This window comes from Chiloscyllium punctatum, chromosome 1 (genome assembly GCF_047496795.1).
Source record: "Chiloscyllium punctatum isolate Juve2018m chromosome 1, sChiPun1.3, whole genome shotgun sequence".
Taxonomy (NCBI): Eukaryota; Metazoa; Chordata; class Chondrichthyes; order Orectolobiformes; family Hemiscylliidae; genus Chiloscyllium; species Chiloscyllium punctatum.
This window is the reverse complement of record NC_092739.1, coordinates 36,425,601-36,438,881: the sequence shown is the minus strand read 5'-3', so window position 1 is coordinate 36,438,881 and position 13,281 is coordinate 36,425,601. Positions and strand designations below refer to the sequence as shown.

Genomic DNA, 13,281 nt, shown 5'->3' with positions numbered 1-13,281 from the left:
AGAGAGATCCTATAAAGTGGCTAAGAACAGTGGGAAATCAGAAGATTGGGAAGGATACAAAAGCCAACAGAGGATAACAAAGAGTGTAATAAGAAATGAGAGGATCAAATATGAAGGTAGGCTAGCCAGTAATATTAGAAATAATAGTAAAAGTTTCTTTCAGTACATAAGAAACAAACGACAGGCAAAAGTAGACATTGGGCCACTTCAAACTGATGCAGGGAGCCTAGTGATGGGAGATAAGGAAATAGCAGGAGAACTTAACAAGTACTTTGCGTCAGTTTTCACAGTGGAAGACAGGAGTAATATCCCAAAAATTAAAGGGTGTCACGGGGCTGAGTTGAGTATGGTTGCCATTACGAAAGAGATAGTGCTAGAAAAGTTAAAAAGTCTTAAAATTGATAAATCTCCTGGCCCCGATGGGATACACCCTAGAGTTCTGAGAGAGGTTGCTGAGGAAATAGCAGAGGCATTGGTTGAGATCTTTCAAGAGTCACTGGAGTCAGGAAAGGTCCCGGACGATTGGAAGATGGCTGTAGTAACCCCCTTGTTCAAGAAAGGATCAAGGCAAAAGATGGAAAATTATAGGCCAATCAGCTTAACCTCGGTTGTTGGTAAAATTCTAGAATCCATCATTAAGGATGAGGTTTCTAAATTCTTGGAAGAGCAGAGTCTGATTAGAACAAGTCAACATGGATTTAGTAAAGGGAGGTCATGCCTGACAAACCTGTTGGAATTTTTTGAAGAGGTAACAAGTAGGTTAGACCAGGGGAACCCAGTGGATGTGGTCTATCTGGACTTTCAAAAGGCCTTTGATAAGGTGCCACACGGGAGACTGCTGAGCAAGGTGAGGGCCCATGGTGTTCGAGGTGAGCTGCTGGGATGGATTGAGGATTGGCTATCTAACAGAAGGCAGAGAGTTGGGATAAAAGGTTCTTTTTCAGAATGGCAGCCGGTGACGAGCGGTGTCCCGCAGGGTTCGGTGCTGGGGCCACAGCTGTTCGCATTATATATTAATGATTTGGATGAGGGAACCGGGGGCATTCTAGCGAAGTTTGCCGATGATACAAAGTTAGGTAGACAGGCAGGTAGTACTGAGGAAGTGGGGAGGCTACAGAAGGATCTAGACAGGTTGGGAGAGTGGTCCAGGAAATGGCTGATGGAATTTAACGTGAGCAAGTGCGAGGTCTTGCACTTTGGCAAAAAGAATATAGGAATGGACTACTTTCTAAATGGTGAGAAACTTAATAAAGCCAAAGCACAAAGGGATCTGGGAGTGCTAGTCGAGGATTCTCTAAAGGTAAACATGCAGGTTGAGTCTGTGATTAAGAAAGCGAATGCAATGTTGTCTCTTATCTCAAGAGGGTTGGAATATAAAAGCAGAGATGTACTACTAAGACTTTATAAAGCTCTGGTTAGGCCCCATTTGGAGTACTGTGTCCAGTTTTGGTCCCCACACCTCAGGAAGGACATACTGGCACTGGAACGTGTCCAGCGGAGATTCACACGGATGATCCCTGGAATGACAGGTCTAGCATATGAGGAACGGCTGAGGATACTGGGATTGTATTCGTTGGAGTTTAGAAGATTAAGGGGAGATCTAATAGAGACGTACAAAATAATACATGGCTTTGAAAAGGTGGATGCTAGAAAATTGTTTCTGTTAGGCGAGGAGACTAGGACCCGTGGACACAGCCTTAGAATTAGAGGGGGTCATTTCAGAACGGAAATGCGGAGACATTTCTTCAGCCAGAGAGTGGTGGGCCTGTGGAATTCATTGCCACGGAGTGCAGTGGAAGCCGGGATGCTAAATGTCTTCAAGGCCGAGATTGATAGGTTCTTGTTGTCTAGAGGAATTAAGGGCTACGGGGAGAATGCTGGCAAGTGGAGCTGAAATGCGCATCAGCCATGATTGAATGGCGGAGTGGACTCGATGGGCCGAATGGCCTTACTTCCACTCCTATGTCTTATGGTCTTAAGTCTACATAGACCACGTCCACTCCTCTGCCCTCATCAATTCTCTTTGTTACATTTTCAAAACACTCAGTCAAATTAATAAGACACAATTTCTCAAGCAGTAAGCCATGTTGACTATCCCTAATTAGTTCATGCCTTTCCAAACACATGTAAATCCTGTTCCTCAGGATTCCCTCCAAAAACTTACCCTCCATTATCGATGTCAGGCTCACCAGTCTATAGTTTGCTGGCTTTTCCTTATCACCCTTCTTAAATAGTAGCACCACATTAGCTAACCTCCAGTTTTCTGGCACCTCACCTGTGGCCATCAATAACACAAATAACTCACTAATGTGCCCAGCAATCTCTTCTCTAGTTTCCTACACAGTTCTAGAGTACACTTAATCAGCTCCTGGGGTTTATCCATCTTTATGCATTTTAAGAGGTCCAGCACCTCCTTCTCTGTAATATAGACATTTTTCAAAATGGCACTCTTTATTTCCCCACATTCACTATCTTCCATATCCTTCACCACAGTAAACACTGATGCAAAATACTAGTTTAGTACCTCCCCCATCTCCTGCGGTTGCACACACAGGCAGCCTTGCTAATCTTTAATGTCAGGCTCACCAGTCTCTATTCTCTACATTGTTTTTTTTTTATCTTTAATCTACTTGTAGAATCCCTTTGGATTCTCATTAACCCTATTTGCCAAAGCTATCTCATGTCCCCTTTTTGCTCTCATGATTTCCCTCTTAAGGATACACCTATTATCTTTATACTCTTCTAGGGATTCACTTGATCTCTGCTGTCGACACACGATATATGTTTCCTTCTTATTCTTAATCAAAACCTCAGTTTCTCTAGTCATCCAGCATTCAGCATTACCAGCCTTGCCCTTCACCCTAACTGGAACACACTGTCTCTGGACTTGTTATCTAATTTTTTTAAAGGCTTCCCTTTTTCCAACCATCCCTTTACCCATGAACTTCCACACCTCCCCCAGTATCCCCCCCCACCGACCTAATTTTTGAACATTCTTGCCTAATACCGTCAAAATTGGCCTTCTTCCAATTTAGAACTTCAACTTTTAGATCCTTCTATCCTTTTCCATCACTATTTTAAAATTAATAGAATTATGATCATTGGCCCCAAAGTGCTCCCCCACTGACCCCTCAGTCACCTGCCCTGCCTCATTTCTCAACAGCAGATCAAGTTTTGCACCTTCTCTAGTTGGTACATCCACATACCGAATTAGAAAATTTTCTTCATCCCTTTCTTATTGCTCAGTTCTTCCCAAGTAACTTCCCTGAATGCATTCTCAGGATTATCCTCCCTAAGTACAGCTGTAATGTTATGCAGATTCAAAAACGCCACTTCCCCTCCTCTCTTGCCTCCCTTTCTATAGCTTCTTTCCCCTGGATCATCAAGCTGCCAGCCCTGTCCATCCCTGAGCCACATCTCTGTAATCACTATGATGTTCCAGCCCTATATTTCCAAACATGCCTGAGGTCATCGAACTTACTTGTTGGGCTTCTTGCATTCAAATAAATGCAGTTTAATTTATCAGTCCGACCTCATTATTTGCTTTGATAAACCAAAGGGATATCTTTTGCACTGTTATAAACCTATGACTCACCTGTGTAGCAATACTGAGTCCTAAAGACCCAAAGGCTTCAGCTTACATCATTGACCTCCGATGAGGTTGACAATTTAGGTAATCCCATACTGCAGCAGTCCATCATTCATTGTCTCATCTTATGTAAGAAGACCTCCAATTTAAGGCCTTCAGCCAAGAAACTGTTTGCATCATGAAATACCTGTCCATTTACCATTTTAAATACCTCTTTTCAGATTCCTCTACATTTTCACTTTTCTGAAGAAAACCTAATCTATTCATTTTTTCTCCAATAGGCATAACCTACCAATTCTTCACCAATCCTTAACTGTAAATTATAAATAAAGGTGGGACCTACATTTATCCTTGTGGAGCACCACTTTCTAACCACTTCCAATCTGAAAATGACCCTTTATCCTGGTCTTTTTCACTCAATTTGCTACCCATCCTCTAATTATCCTCAAACCACTTGCCCTAATCTTTTCATGAGCTTGACTTATCATAAGGTACTTTGAAAACCAAAGTAGAAAGCCTTTACTGCATCACCTTTGTCTATTTTATCAACTACCTCTTCAAAGAATTCTCAGGTCAATTAAGCATCACTTAGCTTTTTAGAATCCATGCTAACAAAGTTGTGTTAGTTTTGGTGTTTTTAAATGCTCTGTCACTTATTTGCATGCAGGTTCCAGTACATTTCCTATCACTGGCTTTAAACTGTCTGGCTCTCAAGTTTAATTCTTTATTCCCAGATTTGGTTCTACATAATGAGATAGCAGAATGTTTATAATATAGAAGATTGATATGTATTTCACTGCCTTGGAATTTTGGTGTATGCCAAATGGAGAAACACCTTAAGGCCCATTTTTCTGTATAAGCATACACTACAATATAACATGCACTTTTTATTTGCAAATATGCCTTTAATGTCTGAGCAATATGATCGAGGAAAAGAATTTACTGAATGCAGACATCTATAATTGCTGTTTGAACGACAAACTTAATTTTGGAGCAGGATGCCTTTGTGTAAATAACATTCGAGACTTTGCATACATGTACAATAATTTCATGCCAGGTGCACTGGTATGTAATGTATTGTAATTAAAGATTAACTACAAAATTCCTTTAAGAAATGTTACTTAGATTAATACCAGCTTTATTTATAAGTTAAACATTCAAAACCTGACATTCACTATACTCATAGACACAAACAAAACATCAATTTCTAAGATATTTACGCAATGTCCCGCCACTGTGTATTTACATATATATTTTCATGAAAAATTAGCTCACAGAGAAAACACCCAAGAAAGAAATTTCCTGTGCATAGAGGAATTCAAAAACCTTGACTATAATAGTATGGTTGCTTTTCAATAAACCATTATTCATTATAACAATGGATCTGTATGTGAATATATTATCCAGATTCTTTCCCATTATTTAGGCCATTGATCAAAATTGCAGAGCAAGTCTACAAGACATAGGAGTAGAATTAGGCCATTCAGCCCATTTAGTCTCCTGTGTCATTCAATGACAGCCGATATGTTTCTCAACTCCATTCTCCTTCTTCTCCCATGACCCTTGATTCCCTTACTAATCAAGAACTATCTATGTCTCAAGTAAACTCAAAGACCTGACCTCCCCACCTTCTGCTGGAATCAATTTCCACAGATTCACCACCCTCTGCCTGAAGAAATTCCTCCTCATCACAGTTCTAAATGATCATCCCATCACTTTAAGGCTGTGCCCTCAGGTCCTAATCTCTCCTACTTGTGGAAACGTCTTCTCTGCATCCACACTATCTCAGCCTCGCAGTATTCTTTGAGTTTCAATCAAATTCCCTTAGTCCTTCATAACTCCATTGAGTACAGACTCCGACCGCTCCTCAAATGACAAGCTCTTCATTTCCAGGCTCATTCTTGTGAACCTCCTCTGGACCCTTTCGATATAAGCACATTGTTCCTTAGAAATGGAGCCAAACACGCTACCGTATTCCAAGTGCAGTTTGACCAGAGCCTAATGCAGTCTCAGTAGTACATCTTGTATGAATGCTAACATTGCATTTGCATTTCTAGCTTCCAAGTCCCTTTCAAATGTCCGAAGCCTTTCCCCATTTAGAAAATAGTCTACTCCACCATCCTTCCTACCAAAATACATAACTTCCCACTTACCCGCATTGTATCTTATCTGCCACTACTTTGCTCAAACTTTTATAGAACCAGAGTCAAGTAGCATGAAACCCATCCTTCGGTCCAGCTCATCCATGCCAACAATGTTCCCAAACTAAACTAGTTCCACTTGTCTGCATTTGGCTCATAGCCCTCTAAACCTTTCCTATTCATACACCTGTCCAAATGCCTTTTAAATGTTGTAACTGTACCTGAATCCACCCTTCTCTGGCAGTTCATTCCACCTACAAACCATGTACAAACTCTGAAGCAATGGCCACGATACTCATCTCTGTTCCCTGACTCTCTGAAGTTCTGTTATGATGCTGGTGTCTTCCACTATGAAGACTGATGCAAGAGGCATTAACATTAGAATAAAATGCCTACAGTGCAGAGAGAGGTCATTCAGCTCATTGAGTCTGTACTGACCCTATCCCATTAGCTGAAGATATAAGATATAGTTGCCAAAACGAACAAAAGTTGCAAAATGAACAGCAGAATTCAAAGTATAAACAGAAAGTGAGCATGACAATGACAAAGAGAGGCACTTCCCAACCAAAACTTCATCATTGAAGAAATGAATGAAGGACTAAGAGTTTCACACGTACTAAGTAGGTTTGTTTCACATATTCCTGCACAATTACCCTCATGACACGGTGTGCACGTTTTTATATAAATGGTCAAACTTAGTTTGCCTGAAAAAGAACATACAAATTAGGAGCAAAGTAGACCCTGGCACCTGCTCCATAATTCAATAAGGTCATAGCTGATCTGCTTATGTTTTGAATTTAAAATTTCCATCTGCCCTGTTAACCTTAGACAACAGAATCCATCTACCTCTGCCTTGAAAATATTCAATTTTGAATTACACTGCCTCTGCCGCTTTCTGAAGCGGGGAGCTACAAAAGTCTCGCAAACGTTGAGAGAAATTATTTCTCCAGATCTTTCTCCTAAAAGAGTTAACCTCCATCTTAAAATAGCACCCAAAAGATCTGGACTCACCTACAAGAGGAAACATCCTTTTCCATATCCACAATGCCAAGACCATTTAGGATCCCATACACTTAACACTCAAGTCATACCTCACTCTTCTAAACTTCAGTGGAAATAAACTCAGTCCATTCAATCTTTGCTCAAATATGGCAACCTGCTCACTTCAAGTATCAAACTGGTACCCCTCCTCAGAACCCACTCCAGTGCAATTACAAGCTTCCTTAAATAAGGAGATCAAAACAAGGAGTGGGCAGCACGGTGGCACAGTGGTTAGCACTGCTGCCTCACAGCGCCAAAGACCCGGGTTCAATTCCCACCTCAGGCAACTGACTGTGTGGAGTTTGCACGTTCTCCCTGTGTCTGCGTGGGTTTCCTCCGGGTGCTCCGATTTCCTCCCACAGTCCAAAAATGTGCAGGTCAGGTGAATTGGCCATGTTGAATTGCCCATAGTGTTAGGTAAGGGGTAAATGTAGGGGTATGGGTGGGTGGCAGGTCGGTGTGGACTTGTTGGGTCGAAGGGCCTGTTTCCACGCTGTAAGTAATCTAATCTGTAATCTAAAAAAAACTAGACACAATATTCATAATGAGAGCTCAATGATGCCCTGTACGACTGAAGCATGACATCTTTAAGTTCCATGGAATAAAGGACAGTATTCCATTAGCTTGAACACCTTGCTTTATTTGCTTACTAACATTTTGTGACTCTTGCACTGAAACACCCAAGCTCTTTTACACCTCAGAATTGTGTAGTGGTACTCCATTTAAGTAACAGCCATTTTTTTTATTCTTCCTGCCAAAGTATGAAGCTTCACATTTTTCCACACCTTGCACTAGCTCATCAACTACCTCTCTTTAGACACAATGATGAAATCTATCATGACCAGGGGATGTGTCAGGCGAAAGTGAGGACTGCAGATGCTGGTGTCATAGTCTAGATTAGAGTGGTGCTGGTCAGGCAGCATCTGAAGAGCAGGAAAATCGATGTTTTGGGCAAAAGCCCTTCATCATTCCTAGGGATGTGTCAGCACACAGCTCCATCAGTGTGCCCATTTTCCATTCCACAATGATTTCAACTTTACTAAGTTCCTCTCTCCTTTCCATTTTCTGATTTACAGCTACTGCTGGAATGTTTTGTGGATTTTTTATAGTGAAAGAAATAAAATATGGTTGTTAGAAGTCAGTTATCTCAACTGCAATAGTTTGTTAAGGTAATGTCCCAAGCCCAGCAATCTTCAGCTATTTCAATGGAATTCCCACCAACATTAGGTCAGAAATAGGGACGTTCACTGAAGATTGAACAATGTTCAACATTATTTACAACATTCAGTTACTGAAGCAGTCCATGTCCTTATGCAGCAAGACATGGACAGATATTCAGGTTCATGCTGGTAAGCAATTTCCATGCCACACAAAGTGCCACACAATGCCAGTCTTTAAAAAGGGAGAATCTAACAATTGCCCTTAAATGTGAATGCAACACCATCACTCTCAACATGCTGGGGATTATCACTGACCAGAAACTGAACTGAAACAACCATATAAACACAGTGGCTACAACAGCAAGTCAGGGGCTCAGGATTTTGCAGTAAGTCACCTCCTGACTTCCAAAGCCTATAAACCATCTAGAGCATACAAGTCAGAAGGTGATGGAATACTTTCCATTTGCCTGGATGATTGAAGCTCCAGAAACATTCAACAAACTTGATACCATCTTTGACACCATGCTTGAAAAAGCAGCCCTCTTGATTGGGACCTCGTATACCATCTTATGTTACACTTCCTTCACCAGCAACCCACAGTCATAGAAAGCATCTACAAGTAAGTGTCCACTGACCACAGCTTCCAAACCTTAGACCTCTATCACCTAAAAGGTGGTTTAGGGTGGCACAATGGCTCAAGGGCAGCACGGTGGCTCAGTGGTTAGCACTACTGCCTCACAGTGCCATGGACCCGGGTTCAATTCCCATCGCATACGACTGTGTGTGGAGTTTCCTGTGGGTGCTCCAGTTTCCTCCCACAATCCAAAGATTCGCAGGTCAGGTGAATTAGCTATGCTAAATTGCCCACGGTGATAGGTGCATTAATCAGGGGTAAATGCAGGGGAATGGGTCTGGGTAGATTACTCTTCGGAGGGTCGTTGTGGACTTGTTGGGCCAAAGAGCCTCTTTCCATACTCTAGGGAATCTAATCTAAAAGGACAAGAGTAGTAGGGCTATGGAAACACCACCACCAGCAAGTTCCACAATCCTAACCTGGGAGGTATCACGGCTCCTTCACTGTCACTGGTACAATATACTGGAAATCCCTTCCCTTCCAGAACACTTGGTCTATATAATCCAAGAAGTACTGCAGTTCAAGGCAGCAGCTCAAGACAACCTTTTCCAGGGACAATTAAGGGTGGGCAATAAATGCTGGCCAAGCCAGCAACGTTCACGTCCACAAATGAATAAGTGTAAAGGATTTGTGCTCAGGTGTGATCTGATATTCAGGTAAAAAAGCCATTTGATTATATTATTTATGCCGCCTGAGAGATAATTCTTTTATGTTCCTCAAAAGAGGACACAAGTTAGCTGCAAGTTTTTTTAAAAAGAGTCATTGTTTTTCAGTTAGCCATGTCTACTTCAGTGGCGTAGAATCAAATTCAATTGTTTTCCATCTGTTAATTCCCAGAGCACTAAAAAAGATAAAATGATATGGGAAAACGAAATGCTGTGAACCCCTAACTTGAGTGGTGAGTTGGGTTAAGTCAAATTGAACTTTTCTTTTAATTATATGTACTGTTGTAACAAGAGACAACCCTTGCTTACTATAACAGGGATTGAGGGTCATTGAAACTAATTGAGGATTTGAGCTATAGGGAGAGGCTGAATAAGCTGGGGCAGTTTTGTCTGGAGCATCAAAGACTGAGGGATGACCTTATAGAGGTTTATAAAATCATGAGGGGCATGGATAGGATAAATAGACAAAGCCTTTTCCCTGGAGTGGTAGAGTCCAGAACTAGAGGACATAGGTTTAAAGATGAGAAGGAAAAGATATAAAAGGGACCTAAGGGGCAACTTTTTCACACAGAGGGTGGTACGTGTATGGAATGTGCTTCCAGAGGAAGTGATGGAGGATGGTACAATTACAGCATTTAAAAGGCATCGGGATGGGTATAGGAATAGGAAGGGTTTAGAGGGACATGAGCCAAGTGCTGGCAAATGGGACTAGATTAGTTTAGGATATCTGGTCGGGTTGGAAGAGTTGGACCAAAGGGTCTGTTTCTGTCCTGTTCATCTCTATGACTCTAATCGCTACGATACTTCTCTGTAGTTTGTTTTTATGCAACGCAGTTTTCATCCACTGGCCTATTGAAAATAAGTTATCAAATACATTCAACTAGAACATAACAGACTTACTGAGTGTATTTGTTTGAGAATGGCTTAGGGGTACAGGTCATCAACAATTATTATAACATTGTTGCCGAAACAATCTATCAAATGCTGAATAAACATCCGGAATAAAATTCAAACCAACAAGAGTAAACGGTCGGCTTGGCGGAGGTGTTACCATTCCCGATCCACCAACTTCATTCACTGGAAGTTCTGGAGGAGTCGTAGAAGTGTTTTAATATTCTGCATGATCTAATGTCAGATCAGCATTACCCGTCAGACAACTTATTACAAAATACTAATTGCGTACTTTAGTCTAAACATATAGATATATTGTGAAGATATCGGTTGTTCATGGTGATACTGTATACTGTTGTCGTTTGCGGAATTGCCTTGCAGAGAACAGAGTGGAACAGAGGACCTCTTGATATCTTAACGTATAGGATCAATGAGCAAAATGTAGTTAACAATTTCCCTTTTAATACGTGCTGTTTTGTGGCGGGACAATAGAGATCTGATCAGATCAGCTCCTGAAACAGGGGCCCGAGTCGTATGTCAAAGCATGAGAACTTATTGCTTAAGGTGGTCATTTTCTCTCTCTCTCGGCGACGTTGCAACATTGCTTAATTGTCCTTTATAATTTATTTCAAAGTAGCATTTCCTACGTTTTCGCTAAAAAAAATTCTGAAAAGTCACTGAACCCAAAACGTTTAATTTGTTTCCTCTTCACAGATGCTGATAGTCCTGTGTTATTGCAGCAATTTTTTTTGTGTTTCTGATTTCCAGCATCTGCAGTTCTTTTTGTTTTAACATTATTTGTGTAAAGAGGCCCTCGCTAAATTGTGGGTCCCACCAGATTGTGTCAGATTTTGCAAGGTGAACTAGTGAACATCGGGGTGAAGTAAACATCGAGTAGTTGATTATTTCTAATTCCTGCAATATATCATTCCTGAATGAAAAATGTATACCTACATGAATATATACATTGCCCTTTTAAGATGTGTTCAACAACAACGGCCGATTTATGAATGAGCACCAATGACAAAGTACCAACAGGTTCACAATTCGCTCACTTCGTGGTTGTTGGGGGTGGGGGCTGTAAATAGTCGAAATGCAAATCAAAATGTAAACACGGACAGGAGCATCGGAGTTACATCAGTATCAGCGCAAGCTGTGATGTCCCATTGCAGTGCAATTTGAAACTTAAGCGATCACAATGTTGCCTGTGAAAAATGAATGAGAATAATTTGTAGTGACTTCTGCTTCTGAACAGCAACCACTGCTGGAACATGTCTGCAGACCATTATTGACAACAAACGGAAGCGCAACAGAATTTCTCATAAATACCAATTTAAGTCAATTGTAACAATTCGTGAAATTATGTAGCTGTATGTACCCGTATTACAGCCTCTCAATTTGCTCGTTTCAGTCATAGTTTTGGGAAACTCTGAAGTGTTATTTTATTCGGTCGCTGTCACTGTTAATTTTAGGAGCTTGCCAAACAAACATACCGAAGAATCATACTTGACTGAAGTTAAATGTATAGGCGGTAATATAATTAAGAGTAAATAGATGATTTAACCCACAAAGGTTGGAAAGGCAAACACTCGTGTACAATATTCAATAAATGTTACATGCACCAACCTTCACTCTGCTGCGGCAAGGTTACAAAGCCGATCAACACGGCTGCAATAACCCAAAATGTCAAGTCACTCATGATGGTGATCCAGTTGAAATAAAATGTCTTTGGTTGCTGATATTTTCCTGTCAGTCGAAAGTCGGTGGACAGGCACTTCCAAATGGCATCTCACAGATTTCTGGTACCGTTTTAAGTTAATGCATCCGGGTGGCTACAAATGAATCATTGATTTGTTTGAGAGCAGTTGCAAGTTGTGACTGAAAGAAATGTTTTTGATGTTTCTGCTGGTCCAGATTCCAGGCTGGTGATCTTGCCGGGGGATGGACTGAGCTGCAGTCAAGAGCAGTGCTGAGTTTCAGGAGCAGGGAGAATCGGCGCTGCACTGTACCCGGAGCTGTCGCTGTGCTCAAACGATCTTTTTTTTTGCACCAGCACGGATTTACCTTTCTGCTCGGTATGTGAACTTCACTTTGACATCATTCCGCCCCTCTCCCGCCCCCAATTTAAACAAAAACACACCAGGCAATAAAATACGTCTAGCGTTTCTGAGCTGGACTCCTTGCCACCTTCCCTTAAGTCAATCCGAGCAAAAGAAAATTCTCCGCGACGTATTTCTCGCGGGAACCTGGTGAACTTTTGTTTTGAGGCGAAAGAAATATAACATGAAAAATGCCAACGTCCTGAGCAGCAGCTGGTGCCTGAGTTAGTGAGCTGACGGCAGTATTCCTTGCACGAGCTACCGAGGAGGGCGGGAGTTCCTTTTTTTTTGCCTTGAATGCAGCAAATCCGGCTCTGCACAGCTTCCCGGAGCTGGTGGAGAGGAGTGACCACACTGAACGAGATGACAGGAAAGGAGGGAGGGGGGGGGGAAACAAGAAAGGAAAACCCCCCCTCTTGCAGAAGTTGGGAGCTTGGAGCAGCGCCCGGAGAGTTGTGACAAAACTCGCAACTGCTACTTGGTAACTGGGAAACGCTGGGCCGGGATTCCATCGAGTCACGTGGATGTAACACGATACTCTCCTCCCCACTCGGGGTCTCGCTTTCTCTTCAAGAAGCTTTTAAAAAAAAGTTCATCCAGAGCCGACTGTTCCTAACGTAACACTAAATATGCTGTAGTAATCCGGTGAAATGGAGTAAGTCTCCCCAGATCATTCACATCATGTACCGCGACCTGTGAAAAATCTCAGTTTTAATAATGCACTGATCTTTTATTCACGAGAGCGCATTCCCCTGGAAAGATCCGAATGCAGGCGGCTTGTTTCCTAAACTAGATGTATGGAAAGGAAAGCGAACGTACTTCCCTGTCTCCAGCCTTTTATTTTGGTGGATGCAACGTTTTCCCTATTTGTGACTGCTTTCTTTTTTTTAATTCATTCACTGTTTTTCTTCCTCTCGTGACAACAGATGGCGCCCTCGAGTGTAATTGTCTGGAAGATTGACTTACCACACAGTGTGAGGAACATGCCTTTGTCAATTTTAAAACCAGTAAACAGCATCCGTTTGCAAATTTTAAAAAAAGACTTACATTTCGGCAATTTG

The 13,281-nt window shown here is 41.7% G+C and overlaps 1 protein-coding gene across 2 annotated transcripts in view; it reads right to left on the bottom strand.

Moving 5' to 3' along the window:
* The window catches only part of fras1 (Fraser extracellular matrix complex subunit 1), a 465,328-nt gene extending 452,712 nt beyond the window's left edge, over window positions 1-12,616 (bottom strand). For both annotated transcript variants that reach the window (XM_072591717.1, XM_072591723.1), the window contains exon 1: window positions 11,748-12,616. In XM_072591717.1, coding sequence (XP_072447818.1) covers window positions 11,748-11,820 — 73 coding nt within the window. In that variant the 5' untranslated portion in view covers window positions 11,821-12,616. The remainder of the gene's footprint in view (window positions 1-11,747) is intronic.
* Between the last annotated feature and the right edge of the window lie 665 nt (window positions 12,617-13,281).